The sequence below is a fragment of the Sinocyclocheilus anshuiensis genome, unplaced genomic scaffold (assembly GCF_001515605.1).
Source record: "Sinocyclocheilus anshuiensis isolate Anshui unplaced genomic scaffold, SAMN03320099.WGS_v1.1 scaffold457, whole genome shotgun sequence".
Classification (NCBI taxonomy): Eukaryota; Metazoa; Chordata; class Actinopteri; order Cypriniformes; family Cyprinidae; genus Sinocyclocheilus; species Sinocyclocheilus anshuiensis.
Genome location: NW_015537939.1, coordinates 3,459,986 through 3,485,801, shown reverse-complemented (window position 1 = coordinate 3,485,801; position 25,816 = coordinate 3,459,986). Strand labels below are relative to the sequence as shown.

The 25,816-nt window shown below is 35.2% G+C and overlaps 2 protein-coding genes across 2 annotated transcripts in view; both read right to left on the bottom strand.

The window, feature by feature from the left end:
* Positions 1 to 1,071: 1,071 nt before the first annotated feature.
* Positions 1,072 to 6,963, bottom strand: LOC107662302 (protein SDA1 homolog). The gene is made up of 22 exons (XM_016452287.1): positions 6,703 to 6,963; positions 6,366 to 6,470; positions 6,165 to 6,263; positions 5,911 to 6,021; positions 5,740 to 5,811; positions 5,443 to 5,543; positions 5,295 to 5,352; positions 5,059 to 5,149; positions 4,797 to 4,900; positions 4,455 to 4,524; positions 4,161 to 4,264; positions 3,997 to 4,054; positions 3,804 to 3,862; positions 3,102 to 3,178; positions 2,901 to 2,998; positions 2,723 to 2,799; positions 2,369 to 2,495; positions 2,170 to 2,261; positions 1,891 to 2,078; positions 1,657 to 1,741; positions 1,412 to 1,573; positions 1,072 to 1,262 (listed from the first exon to the last, which is right to left on the bottom strand). Exons 1-22 carry the CDS (start codon positions 6,790 to 6,792, stop codon positions 1,218 to 1,220), a joined length of 2,073 nt encoding a protein of 690 aa, XP_016307773.1. The 5' UTR covers positions 6,793 to 6,963; the 3' UTR covers positions 1,072 to 1,217.
* Positions 6,964 to 8,540: 1,577 nt separating this feature from the next.
* The window catches only part of LOC107662716 (tyrosine-protein phosphatase non-receptor type 13-like), a 91,252-nt gene continuing 73,976 nt past the window's right edge, over positions 8,541 to 25,816 (bottom strand). Inside the window, 25 exon segments of the mRNA XM_016452797.1 lie at positions 8,541 to 9,198; positions 9,287 to 9,349; positions 10,618 to 10,833; positions 10,931 to 11,268; positions 11,455 to 11,545; positions 12,270 to 12,418; positions 12,579 to 12,676; positions 12,845 to 12,900; positions 13,050 to 13,156; positions 13,971 to 14,057; positions 14,447 to 14,612; positions 14,698 to 14,853; positions 15,283 to 15,344; positions 17,084 to 17,169; positions 17,307 to 17,517; positions 17,891 to 18,062; positions 19,201 to 19,356; positions 19,503 to 19,656; positions 20,840 to 21,195; positions 22,101 to 22,199; positions 22,288 to 22,502; positions 22,629 to 22,782; positions 22,880 to 22,965; positions 23,994 to 24,087; positions 24,781 to 24,909. Coding sequence (XP_016308283.1) covers positions 9,121 to 9,198; positions 9,287 to 9,349; positions 10,618 to 10,833; positions 10,931 to 11,268; positions 11,455 to 11,545; positions 12,270 to 12,418; positions 12,579 to 12,676; positions 12,845 to 12,900; positions 13,050 to 13,156; positions 13,971 to 14,057; positions 14,447 to 14,612; positions 14,698 to 14,853; positions 15,283 to 15,344; positions 17,084 to 17,169; positions 17,307 to 17,517; positions 17,891 to 18,062; positions 19,201 to 19,356; positions 19,503 to 19,656; positions 20,840 to 21,195; positions 22,101 to 22,199; positions 22,288 to 22,502; positions 22,629 to 22,782; positions 22,880 to 22,965; positions 23,994 to 24,087; positions 24,781 to 24,909 — 3,579 coding nt within the window. The 3' untranslated portion in view covers positions 8,541 to 9,120.

The window sequence follows — 25,816 nt, the reverse complement described above, 5'->3', positions numbered from 1 at the left end:
GACATAAAAAAAACTATTTAAATAAAGAAAAACAAATGCTGTCACATTAGTAGGCTGCATTTTTTTCCCCTTTTATTTTGTATTTGCTTTCTAACAAATTGTGAACATGTAAAATAAAATGTAAAAAGTATGAAAATCATGGTATGCATACACACAAATCCATAAATAAATAACTCACTTTTTTTCTATTTGTTATGGAACAAAATTATGGAAATAAATACAGAAAGGTCAATTTAATTAGTTTGGAAAAATGTATAGTTACACAATTTAACACTGTACTTTAACATCAATGCTAACAGTTATTAATTTAATGGAAAATGAAAATCACTGCAGTGTTCTATGGCTACAGTACACACTTCACTGCTAATACATTAGCTAAAATGACTAAGATTATTTAATACTCTTCTGAAATAAAGCTGAGGTCCGAACTTTCAACATTACTTAACCACTTGCAAGCAATCATTTAATATAATTTCCAACACATTTTTAAACCAAGTGCTTACTAAATGAAAATATATATTTTTTCCTTGATCATATACAGTGGTAAATGCACTCTGGAAATCTTATCACAAATACCGAGATATAATAATGATCTCACAAACAGAAATATTAAATTTTAGAAACTCTGAAGCAACCGTGTCTTGTTAACTTGTTAGGTAGGCCCTGTGTAAGTTGCAACAGCAAGATTAGACAAAAACACCTGTAGAGTGAATCCCCACACTATCCAGGTGAAGTCTCTGCCAATGTTCTGTAGACCGACTACACAGCTGTCACTAGGCTATATGTGCTCAGCATGACATTGCAGATGCAAATTAGAGAGACCATATATCACGGCTATAGGGATATATAGTATATTCTTCTCAAATATTATTGGATAAAATTATTTTTTTAATCATATACAGTGGTCCCAAAATATCTGGGAATGTCATTGCATTAGATGACAAAATATGAAACCAAATGCTGTAGAAGTATTGTTCATCGTTAGTTCATGTTTACTAATTCAGTTAAATTATTGAGGGTGCAGTTTGTCCAAAGGGCTACCTGTAGGTAAAATACAAAAAGGAATGCAACAAAGTTTCAAATGTTTATTAACAGGCAACATGAAAATCCACACAGCCAAGAAGTCTGTATGTTGTCTTCCTGTACACAGAATGGTCCACAGAGATCATATCATGACATGAACCATCAAATCAGCTCCAGTCCGTCACAGGTGAGATTTACTTGTGTTTTCTCTTCTTCAGGAGTGCATCTCTTAATGCAATCTAAGAAAAAGAGAGAGGAAATTACTATTAAGAAGAAACACTGCAAATACCCAAATGCAACACAAACTGAAGTGTAATGGTAAATTAAGTGTGCAGAGATTTATTACATCTTAAGGTATTAAAGATGTGAAAACAGCAGCAGGGTTCACCTGTTTATCTCTGAAGGAGCGTTTTCCTTTGCTCCTCACATTCTGACTGTGTTTCATCATCATGAAGTTCTTTTTCCGTTTCTTCTCCTTGTTACTGGTGCTGGCGAACGGGTTTAGCTTACTCCTCTTTCTAACAAACTCTTTCCTATCTGTCCGCCCAGCCTGAGAGCAAAAAAAAAAAATAAATCCTCAGTTTCAGGTATCAGTTATTTTATATTTATATAATACGCTTTTTTTACACTCACCATGGCTGTTGCCAGTCGTGTTTCTTTGTCAGATTTGGGTTTCTTGTGAAGACGTTCAATGTCTCTTAGACTAAGTAATTCACCTCTGAAAAAAAATAATATATGTATTATAATATATATATTTTTTAAGTATAGGACCACTTACTTGTTTGTTTATACATATAACCCCAAATTCCTGACAAAGATTCTAAAATAATTGCAGTAAGGAAACACCATGCCTAAAACACATCCTACCTCTCCTCCTCTTCATCACTCTCCACGTTCTTCCTCTTCTGCCCCTTTCCGGGTGCAGCGCTGACCTCTTTGGCCATCTGAGCGACGCGGATCTTTTTGAAGTCGTCCTGCGTGAGGAGTCGACTGGTGCTGACCGCCGCAGCTTTAGCTTTGCGCTCATCCTCTGGAATACTCTGGAATTTCTCAGCCTGACATACAGAAACAGCATAGGTTCATATATGCATCTTTTCCCATCATTACAATCAAATCAAGCATTAAAGCAAGCGATAAGATCCTCACCACTTCTGTTTGATCTTCATCAGAGGAGTGCTGGACGTTCACCCACTCACCATCTTCATCATCCTCACTCATGCTGGCGCTCTCCCAGCCATCTGTGAGGAAGAGGAGATTGGTCAGAGAGGTTTCTGACTGGCATTACATTGAGAAAAAATGTCATAAAATCACGTAATACTCTAAGCTAATACAGCTTTTGATGTACCTTCCTCTTCCCCTTCATGTACTTTCTCCTCTACTTCCAGCACCTCAGCTCCAGGGATGTAGTCTTTGGCCTCCAATTCTCCATAGTTCTGGATTTTGGCCTCCTTGGAGGATTCTGTGGGCTTCCCCTGATGACACAATAAATGCAAAAAGATTTTTTTAATGCTTTTGAAAGACGTTTCTTATGACCTTGAACAGACATCAGAGGACCGTGAACATGTGAATGTGTTGTTAACTTATTGAAATATTACCTTAAAGTCTTAAGAGTGTACTTAAAGTAAATACTTAAGACACAAAATTAGATTATTTAGTCTATTTAATATTTCTATATAACTGAATATTTTAGGCTTCTCACCCTGTCTTTTCTGTGTAGCATCTGTGGATTGAGAGCTCTGAAGAGCTGGATAAGACCTTTTGCAGACATCCCAACATCTGAAAAATTCAAGAAAAACGGTATATGCTGTTATTATCATTTTATTCAAACTATGTTGCACCTAATGAACAGACTATGATGAATAATGACAATGGCATACTTTTATCTTTGTGAGATTTGTACTGTGCAAGATCTTGAAGCAGATCTTCGGACATTGAGAGAGGACAGCGAGCGACCAGTTCTCTTATGGCGTTGATTCTGTGATATGAGGATGAACAAGAGAGAGTTATCATGAGTAAATTACAGTATTTTGTATTTAACAATTTCATGTTTCATTGTATTTGATTTACACAGCGCCTACCCAACTGTCATGGCCTCTCCTGAATTTCTGTCCGTAACAAAGTTATTGGCGATGGTCGTGATGACTGGCTCAATGATCTGTAAATGGAACAGTAATGAATTTGCTATTATTTAAACTTAATTTGGAAATTATTACAATGTTGGGGTCAGTAATGCTTTTGAAAGAAGTCTCTTATGCTCACCAAAGTTGCATTTATTTGATGAAAAATACAGTAAAAAGAGAAATGTTGTAAAATATTCTTACAATGTAAAACAATTGTTTTGTTTTTTTTATTTAATATATTTTAAAATTAATTTATTCCTGTGACAGTAAAGCTGAATTTTCAGCATCATTACTCCAGTCTTCAGTGTCACATGATCTTTCAGACATCATTCTAATATACTGATTAGCTGCTCAAGTAACATTTTTTATCATCGATGTTGATTAATTGTCAAATACCTAATCTTTTTTGGGAGAAAAAAACATTATGCATTTTTTTATGCATGGATTCTTTGATGAATGCAAAGTTCAAAATAAAGAAATAGAAATCTTTTGTAACATTATACATTTATTAAATCACTTTTGATCAAATTTAATGCATCTTTGCAGAATAAAAGCATTATTTCTTTCCAAATAAATAAATAAGGTAATGAAAATTATTTAAGCAATTATCATTAAATTTAACTAATGATAACAATTATAGTCCTCACAATCAGTTCTTACCTCAGGAGGGACCAGCTGATGTGATGCCTGGGCGGCACACAACAGAATTTTGGTGACCTCTGAAAGAAAAAAATAACGAAGAGATCACAAACAGCCTCTGAAGACATGAGTATTAGGATAAGAGACATTCAAAGACACTGAAGTGAATTATGCATTATTACAGTAAGTGCTCTATAAAGATAACAGTGTTTACCTCTCTGGTGAGGCTGAAGGAACCGCTGGACAAACGGATAGAAATGAAAGAGGAAAAGCTGTGAAGACAGAAACAAAACAGGTTAGATAAAGTAACTAATGAGAAAATAATACATTTTAAAATGTGCAAGTTTAATTACATTAAAATGTTCACTTATAAATTACCTCATGAATTCCCACAAGTCTAGAGATGAGCTCCATCATCATGATCTTCACCTCAAAACGCTCGTTTGAACTCTCCAGCTGCTTCAGGAGCTTCTCTGCAAAATCTGAACAACACAGATATTAATTACTAATCTAGATGCTTTAACAGAAAGCGATTCACAGCGACGGTTAATTGATCAACCCTGGTGGGTCTGAACCTGCAACCTTTTAATTACCAGATATTTAACCTCTACATTACATCAGCATTATTACACAATTTGTTTTTGTATTCAGTCAGTGAAATGGCAGTCTTACCTTGTGGATCATGGATCAAGTGGATGGCGGAGAAATTAAAAACTTCCACTTTTTTCTTCTTTTTATGTTTCTGAGAAAACGACAATGAAAATTGCACATTAAGCAGTGGAATTAACATTGGTTATTAAAGTGAATTTAAAAAAACCATCAAAGGGACTGTACTTTAATATAAATAAAATGTAAAAATAACATAAAATCAACCAGTTCGTTTAGTAGCCATTTTTCATTTTAATTTAGTTTAACTTCATGTAAAACTAAAATAGTATATCAATTAAACTAAAATAACAGAAATTAACAAAACAAAACACTGATTTGCTGATTATGAAAAACACTCAATTCAACCTTGAGAACTTTCATGGCTTTCTCCAGTTTCTTCTTGTTTTTGGAAGATTTATTTCCAGTGGAATATCGAATCATTAGATCTCTGGCTGGGGGGGGGGAAATCACTTAAATAAAGATTCTTTGATGAATAGAAAGTTCAAAAGAATAGCATTTATTTGAAACAGAAACATTTTATAAGATTATAAATGCATTTACTCTTACTTCTGATCAATTTAATGTGTCCTTGCTGAATAAAAGTATTAGTTTCTTAAAAAAAAGAAACGAAATACTAATCGTACCTCAGACTCTGAATCGCTGTCTTTCTTTTCATCCTCATCTTTTCCCAGGAAGAACTTCAATCCAGCGACAAGGATCTGAGAGGAGATTAGATTTGAGTTCATTAGCCCTCGAAAAGTATAATTAGTAAATAAATTGTCACTAACTAATATAAGCAGACACTAATGTTTCAATGCTGAGATTCCTACTTAATCATTACAAAGGAATGACAAGAAATCCAACCTTTGTGACTTTGCAGAAACACGCTGTGGTGATGACGTTCACGGTTTTGCCGTCATTCCTGATCAGTCGATGTGGGAATGGAAAACAGTAATGACTGTAGATCATGCATCACATTGCATTACAAAGACGTATCTGTTCAAGGACTCACCAGATGTTCCTTTTGTAAAGCTCAACCATCACATCCAGAGAGATCTTGGCAGCAGTGGGGTTCGAATCCCTCAGCATGGTGTACATGAAGTTCTGTAAGGTCTGAGCACAGAAGAGTATTCATGTCATAACTACAAAAGTGAATGTCATGCAACTTGTCAAGAACATTTCAGCCCAAAATCTGAACAAGAAATAAGTGATTAATCACAATTTGAAGGGCAAATTATGAAAAGCTGCAGGCCTTCAATTATGTGACTTGATGGAAACTGAATATCATGCCCAAGTACAAGTGACTTACCGTGTTCAGTTTGTTGTTTTTGTGCTTGGCATTGATATTTTTGATATCGGTCACAATATGGGTATATAAAGTCTGAGGAGAGAGAGAGAGAGAGAGAGGACATTTTCTCATCAGCATTCTTTGCAATAAGTCATATTCTGAAAACAGAATTGCACTGCAGAATTCACAGACCTTCCGCAAAAGTTTGTCATGACAGCGCAGCAGCTCAAAGAAGAGCCCCAGAAGACTGGTGGGACTGATCAGATCTTTGTTCCGCAAGAGAATGAGAGCTTTACAAAAAGTCTGAAAGAATGTTTTTATTTAGAAAACAGATCTTTCAAAGTTAAAACCAACTCCTACCCTGAAAGACAGACTCTCTTGAGTCTAAGTTTATTGTATGTAAATTAGCATGAATATGTCAGCTAAACAACAAATCTTATTCACACCATTCTGAGATCTGGCTCCAGCACTGTATGATGGTTTAAGAGCAGATCAGTCAGCTGCTGTGGGAAATCTGACAGCTCCTCTAAGTAACAGTGTCCAACCTGAAGACAAAAATCACATTTAGCCGGTAACACAACAAGAGTTTAATCATAAGACGTCGAATACATAACGTACGTGGATTTTAAGAGAAAGCACCTTCATACCTGAGCCAGAAACATGACCAGCTCTGCCAGGTCTTTGTTGGATTTGTCAGGCTGATGTTTAAAGATCTCCACATTTGACTGATAGTGACGATACTGTTGCAAAAACTTTGAATAACAACAAATTAAGATCATTTAGATTCATATGGAGCAAAGCGAAGACATTTATTCCGTAGAATTAACAAGCACTATTGGATTACTTACTGGAAAACAAATAAGTTCTAATTACGTTAGGGTAAGTTTAATAAATACATGAACATAGCGTAATGTCATTAAAATTCTTTGATTTAATAGCGATCAGGGTAGATGACAAATTCAGTAACGTTAGCAAGTTATTTACCTCCTCCGTGTAAGACTTCGGATCCCTCTTGATCAAATTTTGCAACTGTGGGAGGTTCGTCGGTAATTTGTTATTGTGACGTCCCGACATTTTTGATTATCTTCTTATACTAAGCGTCAAAACAATAACATTGATTTTTAGTAACTTGATTATTCCAGCAGCAGCGTGGCTCATAAGGAGGTCGCCATGTTGCCAGCAAACTACGGAAAGCCTGAAATGACATTCCAGTTTTCAGAATAGTCGCTACTAGTGGTGTGTGTGCGTTCGAAGCAGTACTTGGTGAGGCTTCGAAACCTATGCGAATCATTTGATTTGAATCAGCGGATTTACGTTTTGACCAGCAGGCGTCACCAGCGTGTGGTGTTTCGATCGCTTCGAAACTGTGAATCATTTGGTGAATCATTTGATTCAAAGATTCGAAAAGGTTTGTTTATACTATTTAGATCAGCGGTTTTCAGCGGCCCCCTGTGGACATTGGAGGTACCGCAGGAGCCCCATTTTACATTCAGCATATTTTTGGGTTAAAACATTTTTTTGTTAAACTATATTAGTCCAACTGAAAAATATATACGTGACACTGGAGCACAAAACCAGTCACAAGTCGCACAGGTGTATTTGTAGCAATAGCCAAAAATACATTGTATGGGTCAAAATGATTCTATTTTTCTTTTATGCCAAAAAATCATTAGGATCTTAAAGGGGTCATATGATGCGATTTCAATTTTTCCTTTCTCTTTGGAGTGTTACAAGCTCTTGGTGCATAAAGAAGATCTGTAAAGTTGCAAAGACTAAAGTCTCAAATCCAAAGAGATATTATTCTTTATAAAAGTTAGTCAGCCACACCTACCTAAAACAGCTCGTTCTAACACGCCCTCACATGTCTACGTCACTGTGTGGGAAGATTTGAATAACACCGCCCAAATGTTCACGCAAAGAAAGAAGGCGTAACTTTTATTCTCGCTGTAGTATTGTTGTTGCCACCGCCATGTCGTGAAGGCGCTGTGTGCTTCGTTGTGAAAGCGAAACTACTTTTCAGACCGATGAGCTTTGTAAAAATCGACACGTTTCAGAAATGTGGGGCATAGAGGAGAAACAATAATGTACAGTATGTGGAAAAGAATGTGTTTTTTGCACCTTAAACCGTATAAACACATTTCATTACACCAGATACACAAAATAATGTTCTTTTTAGCAGCATCATATGACCCCTTTAAGTAAAGATCATGTTCCATGAAGATATTTTGTAAATTTCCTACCATAAATATCTTAATTTTTGATTTGTAATATGCATTGCTAAAAACTTCATTTGGACAACTTTAAAAGCGATTTTCTCAATATTTAGATTTTTTTGCACCCTCAGATTCCATGTTTTCAAATATCATATCCTAACAAACCATACATCAATGGAAAGCTTATTTATTCAGCTTTCAGATAATATATATCTCTCATTTTCACAAAATTGGTCCAGGGTCACATATTGTCTGTTGTTTTGCCGCTGGTTGGATTAGTTATGAGTTTCTGCAGCCTCTGATTTAAATAACTAGTATATTATATGTTTCTGAGGAAAACAAATGGAAGGGGAAAATACAATCAACTGTACCCTAATCATAACAATTGATACAACTATACATGCTGATGCTTAATAGTCCCAATATGTATAAAAAAAAAAATAAAAAAAAATAAAAAAAAGACACTTTTTTGTAACTGGGAGAAATTAATAGACAATGTCTGTTAAACCTAGAAAACCCGACTGCATCCAAATAACTCAATTAACTGCCACTTAATTTTTTTTTCACACTAACAGAAATGTCAAAAACACAATGATTAGGGAAAACCATAAAGGCATGATATTCTTTTATTTACAAATTGCAAATTGTCCAGTATGTAACAGCTTTAAAACATATCAACAGATTTCATGAGATAAATATCACACTAAATATAACACTTTAAATTTTGCCGATTACCACTGGCACCGATTTCTAAAAGATTTACAAAGCAAATACTGTCTCATATTCTGTCAAGGCAACATTTCCAGCATCATTTCATTTAAAATGCACAAGAAGAATTTTGTACCACAAAAAATATGAATTCATTTCTTATTTATTTGATCCGTAATCTTTAAGGAATCTATAAAAACTGTTTTTTACCAAAAAATGATAAATTATAAAAGAAATGGTTTTAAAGAAGTAGCAGCCAATGGTCAAGAATGTAAGCCATAAGAATAGACAAAATTCTGCAAGGATTGTACACGTCACTGACGTCCAAAACATCTTAAGACAAATGTGTTCTGACGAGGTCAAAGCCCCTGATAGGAATATGAAGAAACTGCTTCTGAACACAGTGATGACTGGAGCCGCTGGTATTTCAGCTGATCTCTCGAGCCTGTCAGGAGAGCAGGAAGGCAGTGGGCTCCACGCTTTATCCTGAGAGTTGCTCTTCCGCCTGCAGACATCTGAGCACATACAAGATGACCTGGTAGCAGAAAATGTATTGTTCCTGGAGAGGAAAAACAGCAAACGTTACACACAAAAACACAGCAGAATGAAACTTCATTTAAAGGCATCATTCATTATGAAGCGGTTACCTCTGTCTGCACCATGCCTTGCCTCTGGAGTCTCATGGTACGCACCACATCTGATATGTCAAACTAACGAGAGGAAAAGAGGAGAACATATGGAAGTTATATGTAATGGTCATAATCGCATTAGCTAATAATGTATGTGTTATATAATTTGTTTATCATTAGATTATTGTGCTTAAAGGTGCTTTAAGCATTTTCATCCATTTCATGTACTTTTGCCATTTAACTTCAATTATTATTTATACATGAGCAATATCACTCGAGTACGAGAGCGATACCGGCTCTATATCAGCATGGCTGTGATTAGGCCAGAGGCACGAGGCAATCACAGCCGCTGATATAGAGCCGGTATCGCTCAAGTACGAGAGTGATATTGCGTTTATACAACAGTTCGACGGAACATGTGTGTAATTAAACAAGAAACAACGGAGTGCCTAATAAAACCCTCTTTTGTGCGGAACTACTTCCTTCCGACACGGATTCAAAGCTCAAGTTGACAGTTAAACATACGTCACTTTTAGAATTCGTATCAAGGGCATGTGCTGCTTCAGTTAGGTTATTAGTGAGAAATAATGAGGTTATAAGAGAGAAACAATGCGGCAAGACGTGCATCCAAATGAGAGAGAGAGCGCGAAGCTAGACGTTTCTTCTTATATTAACTAACGCACTCTACGATCAGCTCAGTGAATAATTGAAAAAAAAACATAGACCCGGCTAGAACAAAAGGAGTGATACAAAATTGTGAAAAGGCGTTCCTGTAGCGATACCGGTACAATATCTCACGGTTCTCAACCAATCAGATTTGAGAACCAGAACGAACTGTTGTATAACATTCATTATATCATGCAGTGTTTAGTGCTGCTTTGTTTACAGCGGTAACCAAGGAAACGCCGTATCTCAAAGAAAAAATAAACAAATTCTACTGTTCCTAATATTCTTTATGTTGCTCAAAAACAAAATATATTGTGTTCGGCGGAAAAAAAAGTGTGTTTTTTTTTACCCAGTAATTTATAAATAACACATTTTAGAGCTGTAACGACAATACCGTGATACCGTGAAACCGTGATATTTTTGCTTAAGGTTATCATACAGTCAAAATCTCATACCGGCCCATGCCTAGATGTAAGTGTCATATATAAGTTTATTCTTTGAACAGTTAAGTTGAATTTTATATTTGTAATGTTTTGTACATTACAAATATAAAATTCAAGTTAGCTGTTCAAAGAATAATCTTATATATGACACTTCCATCTGCATCTTTGCACAAAACATTACAAATATAAAATTCAAGTTAACTGTTCAAAGAATAAACCATATATATATATGACACTTACATCTACATCTTTGCTGATGAGGCCAAGAACCACATCTATGCAGATCAGCGTCCCTGATCGGCCAATCCCTGCACTGCAGTGGGTGATGATGGGCCCTGATTGGTGGATGTGTCTCATGTAGGAAATGAATGTCAGGAGCTGTTCTGGTTGAGTTGGGGTTCCATGATCAGGCCAGCCTGTGTAGTTCAGATGAGTGACCCTCTGGATCTCATTAGTCTGCAAGAGAAAGATGTACATGCAGATTTAAACATCTATGCATATACGTGTAAGTGTATTGATAAAGATATGAATATATACACAAAGTGCCTCTCACCTGGATGTCTTTGACCTCTATGAGGCGGATGACGAAGTTGTCCAGGTGCTGATCTTTGACCAGTGTGATCTGCAGCCGGTCGTCCACCATCGCGGGCGAGCGAGGTGTGTCGGGCCAGTACCTCTGACATTTCACCTTCCCCCCCTCCACTTCCTGTGTCATCATGGCAATCACGTTGGACTTCTGCTCCCAAACCATCTGCCAGAAGTCCCCCAGCGTGGTGGGCAGTGGCCCCTGGCACGCGATGTACAGGAAGTTCTCGTCTTTCACAGGCATCTTGATGAAGTTGGCATTGATGTAGCCACCATCCTTCCCCAACATGACCCTGGTTGTGTCGACTGAATCATGACAGAGAATTAACAGTCAAGTCACCTTTATTTCTGTAGCGCTTTATATAATACAGATTGTCAAGGCAGCTTCACAGAGATCAACAGGAAAATAGCCGAAATCATTTATGGAAATGAATAAATAAAAAGGTCAGAGAAACATGTATTGTTTATACATCAATGTTTTTCCTAACTCACATGGAACAATATTCTTGTATCGGTTTTTCTTCTTGTTCTCTTTGGTTTGACCAATCAGACATTCATCCAAGGGGCGCAAATTCTGCAGGTTCTTTGAAAGAAAACAATATGCATATTAAAATTTATTTTTTATATCCATATTAGCATCAAAGGCTATATTCATGCCAGTAAAATAAAATAAAATAAAGTTTGGGATCAGCAATATTATTTAAATGTGCTTGAAATAAGTCTCTAATGCTCATCAAGGCTGCATTTATTTGATCAAAAATACAGTAAAAACAGCGATATTGTGAAATATTATAATAATTTAAAATAACAATTTTCTATTGTAATATTTATTTTAAATGTAATTTATTCCTGTGATGCAAAGCTGAATTTTCAGCATCATTACTCCAGTCTTCAGTGTCACATGATCCTTCAGAAATCATTCTAATATGCTGATCTGCTGCTCAAGAAACATTTCTTATTCTTCTCAAAGTTGAAAACAGTTGTGCTACTTAATATTATGAAAATACTTTTTTCAGAATTCTTTGATGAATAGAAAGTTCAAAAGAACAACATTTGAAATATGAATCTTTTGTAACATTATAAATGTCTTTACTGTCACTTCTGATCAATGTAATGCATCTTTGTTAAAAGAAGTATTAATTTAAAAAATAAATGTATGTAGTATTAAACGTGCACATAAAAATGTTCAAATATGCATGAAGTAATTTAAGGGGGTTTTATAATTTCTTGTGACTGAAGAAAATGTTCCAAGATCAAAGAATAGACTTTGTCGATACATATATAGTACAATGAAACATTTTCTGTACCTCAAACTCTTGCAGAGGAACTTTCTGTTCCAGCAGGCCTCTCATCATAAGGACCATAGTGTTGAGGTTAGCAGATGTATAATGACCGTCAGGAACCACTTTAACCAGCGGCAGAGACGTCAACTCTTCTTCAGTGACAATGGGTCCATCTGAGAAACAGAGAGACAAAATAACATGCATAACATTTACAATGAGACAAACCAATTCAATGAATAAGATCTGGGCTTCACAACCCATTCGTAATGAAGTACAATCAGAAAATGGTCCATTTCTCTATGAGAAACAGAGTGGTTTCAACAGCAGACTGACCTTCAGTAAATTTAGAGTTGATGTTCTCTATCGGCAGCTCATCACTCCCCCATGTGATCTCATCCTCATCCGGCTGACCCGACGATGACCGCAGGGCACTAAGAAGAGAGGGAGATCTGATCAGAACAAACCTGCTAGATTTAACCCTCGTTGACTTGCATGTTGATAAATAGGAATATGAACTGAAGTTTAAAATATAAGCTGAACAAAAACATGCAAGCTGCAGATGTGAAATTACTTGAAAATTGCAGAACTGTTTTCCTCACCTGTCGTTCAGTGGAACATCAATATTTTCTTCCTTCCACTCAGCCTTCCGAGACGTCTGAAGACAGAAGAACATAGCATATAGTTCAGACAAGCAGATGCATTGTTTTACAAGTCAATACAATCACCTCAAAGTCCATTGTTATCAGATCAGTTTGTCTGCTGTAAAACTGCTGATATTCAAAGTTTGATTACAGATGGCTGTACCTCTGGGGAGTCTTCCGGCAGAGACGAGCCGTCACAGTCTGTGTCCTCTGATAGGTCACCACTTCCTTCTGTTCCCTTCCCTTTCTCTAGAGAGCCAGTGTCATAGTCTAGAACACAAACACACACAGTCATGATCATGTAAATACTCCACTTTCACATCTGCAGGTGACATTCAGATGAGACATCTGCGAGAATGATGTGTCATGTGGGGTTATTATAGGTAACAAAAATCATAAAAACAAACATGGTTACACTTTATTTTACAGTATGTGTACTTACAGTGTACTTAACCAAGAAGCAACTGGCAGTATAAGGTAACTACAGGGGTTAAGGTTAGGTTTAGAGGTAGGTTCAGGGGTAGTACCTGGTTATTACCCAGTTATTGTAACTGATATAATAAGTATATGATATATACATGGAACAGAACTATAAAATAAAGTGCTACCAAAAACATTTTACTTTACTTGAAATAAAATAAACATTAAGTGAAATTACTAAAATATACTTACTAAAAATACACACAAAAAACTAAAATAACTTAAATAAAATATACTTAAAAATATTTACTAAATAAAAAATAAATAAAATGAATAGAAACAGAAATAAAAAAGGAATACAAATGAAAACAAAATTGATAACACACATTCATTACTAAAATGGAAAATATATACATGCAATATATTTTCTTAAAATAAAATAAAATACATTAAATGTTTTTATTTTTGTATTTTATTAATGTTGAATAAATGTATTATGTTAAAAATGTAATGCACCAAAATATTACAATTACAAATAATAATAATAATAATAATAATAATAATATTTTATTAATACATGATAGAATTGAACTAAACTAAACTAATTAAACATTTTAATAAAAACTATAATAGTATCTCAATGATACTATTTACTTTACTGTACCTATTGGAGGGAGGGGAGGTGGGTTGGTCTTGCTTTGCTCTGATGGCGTCTGGATTTTTGTCTTCACACCGCTGTCCTCACTCACATCTGAAACAGATTTTTGTAAGACTTTTTTGTAAATTATTTTTGTAAAATATTATTCTTTTTTTATGCAATAAAAATACAAAAAATAGTATTATATTATACGTTTTGACACAAATTATAACAATTGTTTAAAATAAATGTTATGTTTTCTATTTATAATTTAAAGAACTATTTTTGTTAAATAAAAATAAAAATATTTATATAATTAAATATTTTAATACTGAAAATTATTTAAATAATATTTTAATTTAAAATATACATATATTTAGTAGATATATTTTTTATATCTACTAAAATACTTTTTAAAATGTATTTTTAACATGTATATTTATATTTTTTATTTTTTAAATATACAATATAAATATGAATTAACATGAAATTGTTGGCCGTACCATTGTTGCCATTCACACCGTTGGATTTGAGAGGCAGAAAGCCCAGGTACGTGTTGGGCATTTGGTCAGGAGGACGGGAGACGATGAGGTGCACCAAGCCTTTAGCTTTACGGATGGTGGTGACGGCTTTAGAGTGAGACACACCGATCATCAGATCCTCATTCACCTGCACATAAACGCAACCACAGAATTAGCTTTCAGAACTTAAACAACAACATATTGCATTTTTCCAAAAAACACTGGTTACTGACCTTCAGTAAACGATCGCCAACTTGCAATGTGCCCGCGGTGTCTGCGATGCCTCCAGGGGTGATGGACTTCACAAAAATACCCCTCTCTCCACCAATCACAGAAAAGCCCAGGCCTCCTGCTGGCGGCTTCTCCAACTGCAGCTTCACAATCTGCTCCTGTAAACACATTAGTCCAGAAAAGAGTGAAATAAAGAACGCAGAATGTGAATGAGATGAGGATAAATTGGTGTTAAGTTGACAATGAAATCCCATTAGCAATTACAATCAATTCAAAGACAGAACAAGCCTCAACGTGTGCCGTCTGCTGCGGTGTTTCCTAAAAATCGACTCAAATTCCTCTCACCCGTTCCTCTTGTAACTAACAGACTGCAGAAATCTGACCTGTCTGTGTGACCTGCCTCAGTTTAAATTTCAGACCCTTTGTGTCCCGTCTCACATGCCACAGAACAGCAGCACCCATACGATGATATCAAGCCTGAGAAGTTTCTGTTTCTGAAGTCGGTGTATTTAGTGATAAAATATTTAGCCAGAGCAGCACCGATCAATATTAGGTAATAGTTTACCAGAAGTTCTACAGGTCCTTACCTCAGCGGGACAGATACCGGAGAGGGCCTCCAATTCATTACGATCGTTGCTATGGAAATAACCTATGATACAAAGAGAGAAATGAGGCCACTGTGTATTTTACTCAGCTTACAGCCAGAAGAGTAACAGCGCTGCTAACCAGAGCATCAGAATGCCATCAAATCACAAGAAAAGTAAACAACTGATACCATTAATTAAAGCAATATGCACTGGATCACGCCTTACAGTGATTTTACCATAGTTAAGGGGTGACATTAGCTATATAGCTAATATAATATAATATAATATAATATAACAACTAGCTTAGCATTTCCTGTTTTAAACCGTAAATGACCAATGAGAATTCAGTATGCAAATATGCAAGCAAGAAAGCAAATCAGAATTCAGCATGCAAATATTATGATGACATCTTCACTGACGGTTACATTATACTAGGGCTGTCAAAAATGGCTGAAAAACTAAATTAGAATTTTGTACTTAAATATTATCAATATTCGAATTTAAAACGCAGAATTTCAGTTAGGGTGAAGAAAAGCTTTTGGCTTCTCTCCTGAGGCCACAAGAGGGCGCATCAAGCAAAATATTATGCACGTTTCTTCAAAGCATAATAAAATAACACAACTATCTTTGAAAAAAGTGCATAATGTTTAAAATAATGTTTATGAACCTTATATAATTAAAGTTGCTTAAACAATTAGAAACAAAACAGAATCATGCATGTATGTATAGTTTAATACAAAGGACCGAAAACCAATCACAAAGAGTACTTTCTTCATTTAAAAACTTGAGATGCAGTAGGATGGGGAAAAACCGCCATAAAGTCTCGAGATATGTTTTTAAAAAGTTGAACTTACATTCATTTTACACGTCTTTCTAAACATGCGGCTCTCTTGTGCGAGACGCGAGTGTAACAGTGATAGATGTCCCTCTAGAAAATGTGATAAATATGTGTTCTGTGTGAACGGTTTGGTTTCGGTTTTGACGTAAACAACATCATCTCCGTATTGATGTTCTTTTTTCCCCGCAATATTTTAATGAACAAAGTAGCAGCGCCGCATCTAGTGGGTTCAACTGGCTAAGAAAAACATTCAAATGCAAAATTCGACAAATATTCGAAATTCGATTTTTTTTTTGACAGCCCTACATTATATCAAGATTACATCAGTGTAAGTCAATGGAAACATTACATTTATAATGTCTTTAACTGCTTGAAATTTATTGCCTTTTATTTTAGTTTTGATATTAGTCTTCACAATTTGTCTCGGAATCTGAGCATAGTAATTATGACTTTTTTTTTAAAAAGGAAATTATCACTTTTATTCAGCAAGGATGCATTAAATAGATCAAAAGTGACATTAAAGACATTTATGTTTTCTATTTTAAATATATGCGAGCTTTTAAACTTTTTATTTAAACAATCCTGAACAAAAATCATGGTTTCCACAACTGTTTTCAATATCGATGATGATATAAAAATGTTTCTAAAGAATGTCTCAAGTCTGTTTCGAATCATGTGACACTGAAGAGTTACTGGAATAATGATGCAGAAAATTCAGCTTTGCATTGCAGGAATAAATTACATTTTAAAACATATTCAAATAGAACACAGTTATTTTAAAATGAAATAATATTTCACAATATTACTGTTTTTACTGCATTTTTAATCAAATAAATACAGCCTTGGTGAGCGTAAGAGACTTCTTTCAAACACGTCAACAATAAAATCCAACTGACCCCAAACTACAGAACAGTGATTCAATTTTGATAAAAATGTGCAGTTACTACTAGTTTATACACTCACCGTTCATACTCTGTGAGACTTTAGGACTGACGTTATTGTTTAGTAATGAAATCTGCTCCTCACCCGGAAAAACAGGCTTCCCATCCCTACGGAAATAGAGTTAGATAGTGGCATCCGTCCAGAAGTGTTACACATATCATCACATAAGTATCTTTCCAACACCTGAAAGTAATATGGATGGATCTTCGAAGTGTTTTTCGTCAAGGTGAAGCGAGTAACTCACCTGGTGGCTTTGAGACTCAGATTCCTCAGTGACAGCTGCAGGAGTCTGCGGCTCTCAATCAAGGTCAGATCCTTTGTCGGAGCGCCGTTGATGTAATGTATGATATCCAAGTGTCTCAAGCTGCCTTCCACAGCGGCTCCGGATCCTGGGATGATGTCCTTTACGTACAGCACGCCCAACCCACTGTCACTTCCTCCATCGAGAACAAGCCCTGCAAGAGACGCCCAGAAAACAAACACTTAGCTGCGCTAACCCTAACGCCACCTTCTGTTTTTCTTTCTTTTGCTTTTTTGTCAGAGGGCTGAAACCTGACACCCTTATCTGGTGTGTTGTCTAACCCCATGAGCTCATTTTTCCAGTGAAACGCAGGTGGGCTGTGTTTATTCTGATGGATATCTGTGTTTTTGTGTGACCCGGTAAAGCCCCGTTGACCTCTGACAGTCAGATAAAACTAATGCACCACACAAATCGGTCGAATGCTGCAGAATCCACTCGCCCAGCAGGATTCTGGGTATTTCTGAGAAGACCGAAGGCATTGAGTGGTAAAGAGGATCGGTTACCATATACGTTGATGTTTCCATTACCTAAGGACTCGTCGTGGCACTGAAACGTGATGTCGGGAAGGAGGTGGGCCTCTATTGGTGGTTTGGGAGGTTCGAGGATGCGGCCCACCACGAGGTCTACGACTTTGGGGGCGGCACGCACCAGGTTGACCACCTCGGTGTGATTCATGCCGGACACATCTGTGTTATTCACCTATAAACAGAGGTAGATGAGTGAAGATGCATTACAATGTGTAAAATACGATTAAAATGTTTTGCAGCTTTTTGTCCACGTGTTAGTTTTATATGGTAGTGTATTGATAAAGGCCTACAAAATTAAACCTTAAGAAACATATCAACAAGAAAATGGATTGATAAAAGTATTGATAAGTCTTGTTTTCAGGTGAGTATGAAAATATTTGTCCAATACAATGCTCTCTAAAATCCCAAGGTTTTATATACTACCTGCCATGGTTATTATAGTAAACTAAAACTACAAACCATTTAAAAATATAATTATCTGAAACAAAATCAATGTTAACTGAAATAAAATAAAAACAAAAATAAAAAATTGAAATACTGAATTATTAAATTAAAATGTTTTATTTATTTTTAGATTTTTTTTTCTTTTGTCATTTAGTTTAACTTGATGGAAAATAAAAAAGTAAATAAAAACTATATAGACATATTTGGAAAAAAAAATAAATAAATTACTAATTGAATTACTAAAAATGTAACTAAAATTAACATGAAAAAAGAACATACAAAAAAAAACAATTTTAAAAATATTAATAAAAACTGTAATAACATGTCAATGCTAATACTAAAATACTGCTACCTGCCTATGACCAGCATTAAATAAAAAAATTAAAAATATACACTATCATTCAAATTTTTTAAATACTTTTTTTTTAGAAATAAATTAATACATTAAATTGATCAAAAGTGACAGTAAACGGATTTTTTTATGTTACAAAAGATTTCAATTTTAAATAAATGTTCTTCAAACTAGAAAACAGTTATCAATTGTAATTATATTTCACAATGTTACTGTTTTTACAGAATGTTTGAACAAATAAATGCAGCATTGGTGAGCACAAGAGATTACTTTCAAACACCTAAAATCCTACCAACCCAAAATCTATTGGTAGAAGTTGAAAATTTAAAAAGAAAATTGAGATAGTCCACATGAAACATTTTTTTTTTCTGTTGATGTATTGTTTCCTATGTATGTATGCATGTATAAATACATAAACAAATAAATTAATAAATATGACTTTCTTTAACTAGCTACATCAAGTTTTCAAATAGTTCTGCAAAGCAACAGGAAAGACCCATTGGCGATGCTGTACCATTATCATGCGGTCCCCTGGTCGCAGTCGGCCGTCTCCTTTAGCAGGGTCCTGGATAATGTCATGGATGTAGCAATTGTTGTCGTTCCCTCTGGTGAGAGTGAAACCTAAACTTCCTTTATCAGACTTCACCAGAGAAACCTTCAGCTCCACCTCCTAAAACGACAAACATTCCTGTCTTTATCACAGCAGAGAAGATCTTCAAGAGACACAAGATATTCCACTAGAAATTGTCAAAAGAAGATCATTTGGATTAAATAACACACACAAATCAAGCTTTTGTCGAGCTAACGGTCACTCACAGGGATGAACTCTTCCTCCTGGCCGTGATCTTGTAGACAGAGGTTAACCGGGTTTGGCAGCGGTGGAGGAAGAGGGTCTGGACTGGGGCTCAGGATCCCAATCTCAGGCAGGGCTGGAGAAGATGACATACGAACTGCAGAGCTGTCTAAATCACTGGAGGACACAGACAGGAAATGGAACATAATTAATTAACATGCATTCTCTGACATATATTGAGAAAATGTGAGGTGCTCCATCTAAAAGAAGGAATATCAATATATTTTTTCATAATTTTATTATATTGCATTTTCTAGATTCCGACATTTTTTATTGTTTTAATTTTTTCTTGTAATTTAATTTGAGATTAAATTAAAATATTAAAATTAAAATAATTATATAATGCTTAATAAGATCGACATTGAAACTAAGAACCCGAAAAAGAAAACTGAAAGAGCTAAGAAACATTTAACTTTAACTTCTTTTTAAGAAGTTAAATTAAAATTAAATTAAAATGAAATTAAATGCTTTATGAGATCAGAACTGAAACTATGAAACAAAAAAAACTGAAAAAAGTTAAATAAAAGAAGTGAAATAAAATGCTTTGACATTGATATTTAAACTAAAAAAAAAAAAAATTAATAAAATGTGAAAAAAACAATTAAATTAAAAATGAAAAAAAAAAAATGCTTTATGAGATTAATGTTGACTGAAACCAAAATGCTAACTGAAACAAAAAAAATGATAAAAAAACTGACATTAAATTAAAAGTTAAAAAGAAAGAAAGAAAATTAAGAAAATTAAGTGCTCCATGCGATCGGCCTTGAAACTAAGAAACAAAACATAAAAAAAAAATAATGTTAAGTTAAAGACAAAAGAAAAAAATAAATAAAATGCTTTGAGATTGACATTGAAATGAAACAAAAAAATAAAAACTTGGAAATACTGGAAACTAGCAGTTCTTACAGACTAATAGGTTAATACAACATATCGACCTGTTTCTGTCAATTTATTATTTTCATGTCTGCTCAGAAAAAAATAAGTCAAAGCAAACTTCAGTCAAAAGAAGCCACAGATCTCTATCACACTGCACTCAGCAGTGCAAACAAGTGTTTCACTGCTGCACAGTCACATGACACAGACTGAGCAAAACACTCCCAGCGGAGAGAATTAGTGCAGTCACACCTGAACTCTGTAACCTGGGCCCAATGAAACAACCAAGTCTGCTTATGCAAGAACAGTGTTTACTTCTAAAAGACTTGTTTACACTGATAAAGCCAAGTTATTAGAGGATCTTACATGCAAACACATATTAACAAAAAAAAAAAGTTGTCTTATGCTTAAAAAATACATTTCTGACCTTCTGCTGACATCCGGTCTAGACATGGACTGTCTGGGTGAGTAATAAGCCGATCGTATGGTGTCGTCTATATCGGCCTCGTATGGGAGTCTTCCCATGGGGGTCTGGTAGACACTCCGGTCCCAGGCTTGACTGGCCTGCTCCAGGTTGGCGGGGCTGAAGGCCTCCTCCAGCTCGTCGTTGTCTGTGCTGTCGCTGTAACTGTCCCTGCGACTGGGCGACTTCACCATCAGCCTCTCCAGAGCCTCTTCCACAGGACCCACTGCACGAGGGCGCTCCGTCTGAGGCGGGGAGCTCGTCTTGGCATCAGGCTGGGGCTTGGGACGGGGTTCCTTTCGTGGAGAGGGTACGGGAGTCTGTGGATGGTCAATTTTAGATTTTATTTTAAAGATGTGAAATGTCCCAAAACAGGTAGGCTGTTCATGTAAAAACTGAGGTGGACCACTGGAGAGCTACTGAGATAGCAAAAAAAATTAAAATGAAAAAAAAACTGTTTTAATGAAATGTAAATACTAAAATTCAAATACAACAAAACCCTAACCCTAAATACTAATTAAAAAATAAAAAAATAAATAAAAATAATAATAAAATGTAATGAAACTCCATAAAACAAAACATCAAAACAAAATAAGACTCAAAATAAAAGAAAAAGACACAAAATAGATCTCTAAACTCAGTACAACTCAAGATAAAAGATAAAACTCAAAAATAAATAAATAAAATGAAATACTCAAAATAAAATACAAATTTTAATTAAATACAACAATAACCCTAAATACTAATTAAAATAAATAAATAAAAAAACACTAAATAAACAAACAAATAAACTCAGTTTAATAAAAATAAAACAAAATGAAATACACAAAATAAGGTAAGACTCAAAATAAAATAAAAAAGCTAAATAAACCAATATTAATAATAAACAAAAATGCAATAAATAAATAAATAAAACAATATACTCAATAAACTAAAATAAATAATAAAACTCAAATTTAGTACAATTTAATAAAAAATTAAATACTCAAAATAAGACTCCAAATACAACAAAACCCTAACCCTAAATAAAACAAAACACTCATTAACATAAAAAACACAATAAAATAAAGGGACCCAAAATAAATTAGACTCAATAAAACAAGACTCAAAATAATCTGTCTTTTGTGCTGGCACTTCTTTTATCATGGAATATGTGTAGCTGTAATTTGCATTATGTCTTTTCCTGATATTCTTGAGTGAAAACCAAGCAGAATATTATGCTTACTTTAATGGCAGGGTCCATCTCAGGTAAGACCCCTGGTGCAGGTCTACACAAGTGAAGGGTCACCTCCTGTCCTGTGCCCCTCAGAGCAGAGATCACCTCCTGACAACACAACAAAGAACAAAAGACATTTTAATAATGCTATTTACATATTTTGTTTTAGAATGTAGTAAATAAAGGGTTAACGCACATGTTGTGACAGTCCTTTGAGTGACGTCTGATTGACACGTAGAATGACGTCGCCCACTTCGATGCGGCCACTCTCAGCTGCTGGCTGCCCTGGAAACAGCTTCTTGACCCGGACCATGCTGGAGCCCACAGGCTTTCCGGGAACGTTCTCCTCACGGCTGAAACTGAAGCCCAGACCGGACGTGTTCTTCAGCAAACCCACCTCAAATGTGTTTTCTACAGGGGGTAAACAAGAAAGAGGACATCGATTTACTCTTCCAAAGTTCAAAAACCAGCCCACATGTTTAACCTCTAGCACATTTTCATATGTTCATCAACAAGTGTGTCGATTCCATCTCACACCTGGAGTAATGAAGCTGTATTCTGCTTTCTTTGGAGGTGGTGGTGGCGGCTCCTCTGCGGCTGCGTTCTGAGGTTCAGAAGTGCCTTGTGGGGTCAGAGGGACATGGATACTGTCTTTTGGGGGCTGACCTTTCTCCATCAACAGATGCACCACCTAGAGAGTGGGAATTATTTTTCAAAAACACGGTTAGTTTTCAGAGAAGCACAGTCCTCTAGGGGGCGCAGTGCAGCCTCAGACCCAGAGTTCTCACCTGTCCAGTGTCTCTCAGCATCTCTACAGCCTGTTTGTGAGTCGCTCCTTCAAGACTCTTCCCATTCACAGCCACCACACGATCACCTGCATGACAAAATCAACACTCAGGCTTACAGAATTGTAATTTTATAATTGGGAATCTGTTGAAGGAAAAAAAATTTATTTTATCCCCCAAATTACGAAAAATTATTATGTAATTTATATATTACACTATATTATATTACTATCCATCCACTGTCCGAACTGCTTGTCCTACGTAGAGTTGTGGGATATTAATATCGCATTTTAAAAAATTAATTATTAGTGCTGGCAAACGATTAATCACATCCAAAATAACAGTTTTTCTTTACATAATATATGTGTGTATACTGTGTATATTTATTATGTATATATAAATACAAACACATGCATGTATATATTTAAGAAAAATGTTATGTTTATATATTAAATATATATATATATATATTATAAAATATATATATATATAAATGTATATACATGTAAATATTTTCAAGATATATACTGCATGTGTGTGTATTTATATATACACATAATAAATATACACAGTACACACACATATTATGTAAACAAAAACTTTTATTTTGGATGTGATTAATCACAATTAATCGTTTGACAGCACTATAAATTTTATATTATATTATATTACTTAAATTAAACTGTTTGTCCTACTTAGGGTTGTGGGATATTAATCTTGCATTTTTTAATATAAATTATATATTATATAATATACACTGAAAGCAAGAGTCAAAAGCCAAAAACGTGAAAACTTCAATAAAACAAGATTATATTATATTATATTAATTATATTATATTTCATTTCATTTCATTATTATTCTTGGAAAAAAATAAAATATAGCCTATTTTGTAGCACCATACAGATTTATTTATTTAAGAATTTATGCATTTATTAATTTGTATGCATTTATTAATTTTTTAATGCATTTATGCATTATTTCTGTCAAATGTAAAAAATAAAATAAAATATATATTTTTATGTATAAACTGTCTTATTTTTTAAGTAAAATCTGCATAAATTACATTCAGTACAACAATGATGTATACTCAAAACTGTACATATAATTTCTTTTTACCTTTCTTTATCCTCCCATCCAGCTCAGCTGCTCCTTTAGGAATGACACCTTTGACGTATATCCCTCCATGCCACACTGTTGTGTTTGATCCGCCCTGAGACAGACAAACATGTTAACATACCCATAAAGAAAGGCATCATGGGAAATAATGCCTGTGCTCTGTGTTTTGAGTCTATGCGTGTATTAAGAAATCAATTGGACATGCTCATTATATAATTTCTAGATTATGAGTGAACCATTTTCAAATGATGACGATTGAACTAGATTGAACCATCTAATAAAATCAGCAACACCCATCCTTACAAAGCAAACCACTTGATTTCTTGAGTTGACGATTAATGCATTTCATTGCAGTATTCTGAAATACTGAATTAAAAAAAAAATTTAATCATAAAATCACAAGGTCTACATATCACCACATGATCATAAATTTGAAAAAAGATCACTGAAAAAATCACACCGCAGACAAGCGAATGCAAATCCATGCAGGCATTAGTGCTTCTCTGTTATGAACACAATACAACTGTAAATGTGGCATATTGTTTTGGTCGTGAGTGTTTCTGCATTTTGCTCTACCTACTGTGTTTCGGTTTTACCGTTAGTGAAGGAGCCAATTCAAATGCCTGTAAAAATCTGCATGCAAAGAGCCAAATGTACTTTCCCAAAACTGAAGCCAAGCGAGGAGCTTCAAAAAGGAGTGAGGGCTATGGGCACAAAAACAACACACGCACACAAAAAGTAAGTCAAAGGAGAAAAAAGAGAGAGCGGAAACCTTTCCGAACAGTACCGTGACACTAATGCCCAGACTGCTGTCTATTTTGGACAGCTCAACGTCAAATAGATCTCCAGGCTGGAGGCTATTGACTTCTGGGCTATTAGCACTTAAAGTCTCCGTGACGGTGTTGGGAGAAACCCCCTGTAAACAGAGAAGAGCTGGGTAAATACAAGGCCGTGCACAGCCGTACACATGCAAGGGTCAAGGGGTCAGAGGTTAATGGTGTTGACATGCAAAAACTGCATTGCATTTACATTCAGAAATGCAATTGGGTAGAAAGGGAGCGAGGGACGGTCACAAGCAGTTAGAATGTTTTCACTGATATTTGATATTTGTGTGACTCTGAAGTTTATGTATTGAACCTAAACGCTGATATTAGGTCTAAGAAATGTGGAACTGAAAAAATATAAAATTCAATATGAGATACACCATGTACTAACCAGGAGTTTTTGATCTGCACAGACATTATGGCATTTATTGACAAATATTTTTTCAGTCACTCGGCTGTGATGTTTAGCACTGCCCATACTGAATTTTCATTGGTCCAACACCATTCCTATGTGGTTTCTATGGAGTTTGGGGTCAGTATGATATATATATATATTTTTTTTTTTTGTAGGAATTTAATACTTGTTTTCAGCAAGGGTGCATTAAATGTATCAAAAGTGACTTTAAAAGACAATTATGTAAAAAAATTTTTTATTGTATTTTAAAAATGTCTGTTTCAAATAAATGCTGTTCTTTTGAGCTTTATCAACTTCGCGCTGTGGATCGCCGGATCGGCTTTCACCGTGTACAAAGCGGGGACCAGCCCGGGGTCGTCACATGTGGTTGCCGCACGCCCGTCGGCCGCTCCTTCGTCGAATCCGCCGGCCACGCTGTTCTCAAGCCCGCCCGCCTCTGCTCACTCAAGCCGGCCTCTGCATACTCTAGGCCGCCGCTCACTCAAGGCCACGGTGTGTGACGCTGTTTCGTTGGGAAAGCGAAACTACTTTGTTTGGCCTTCCAAAAGAGGACACGACTAGAAATCAGTGGTTAAGTTGTATTT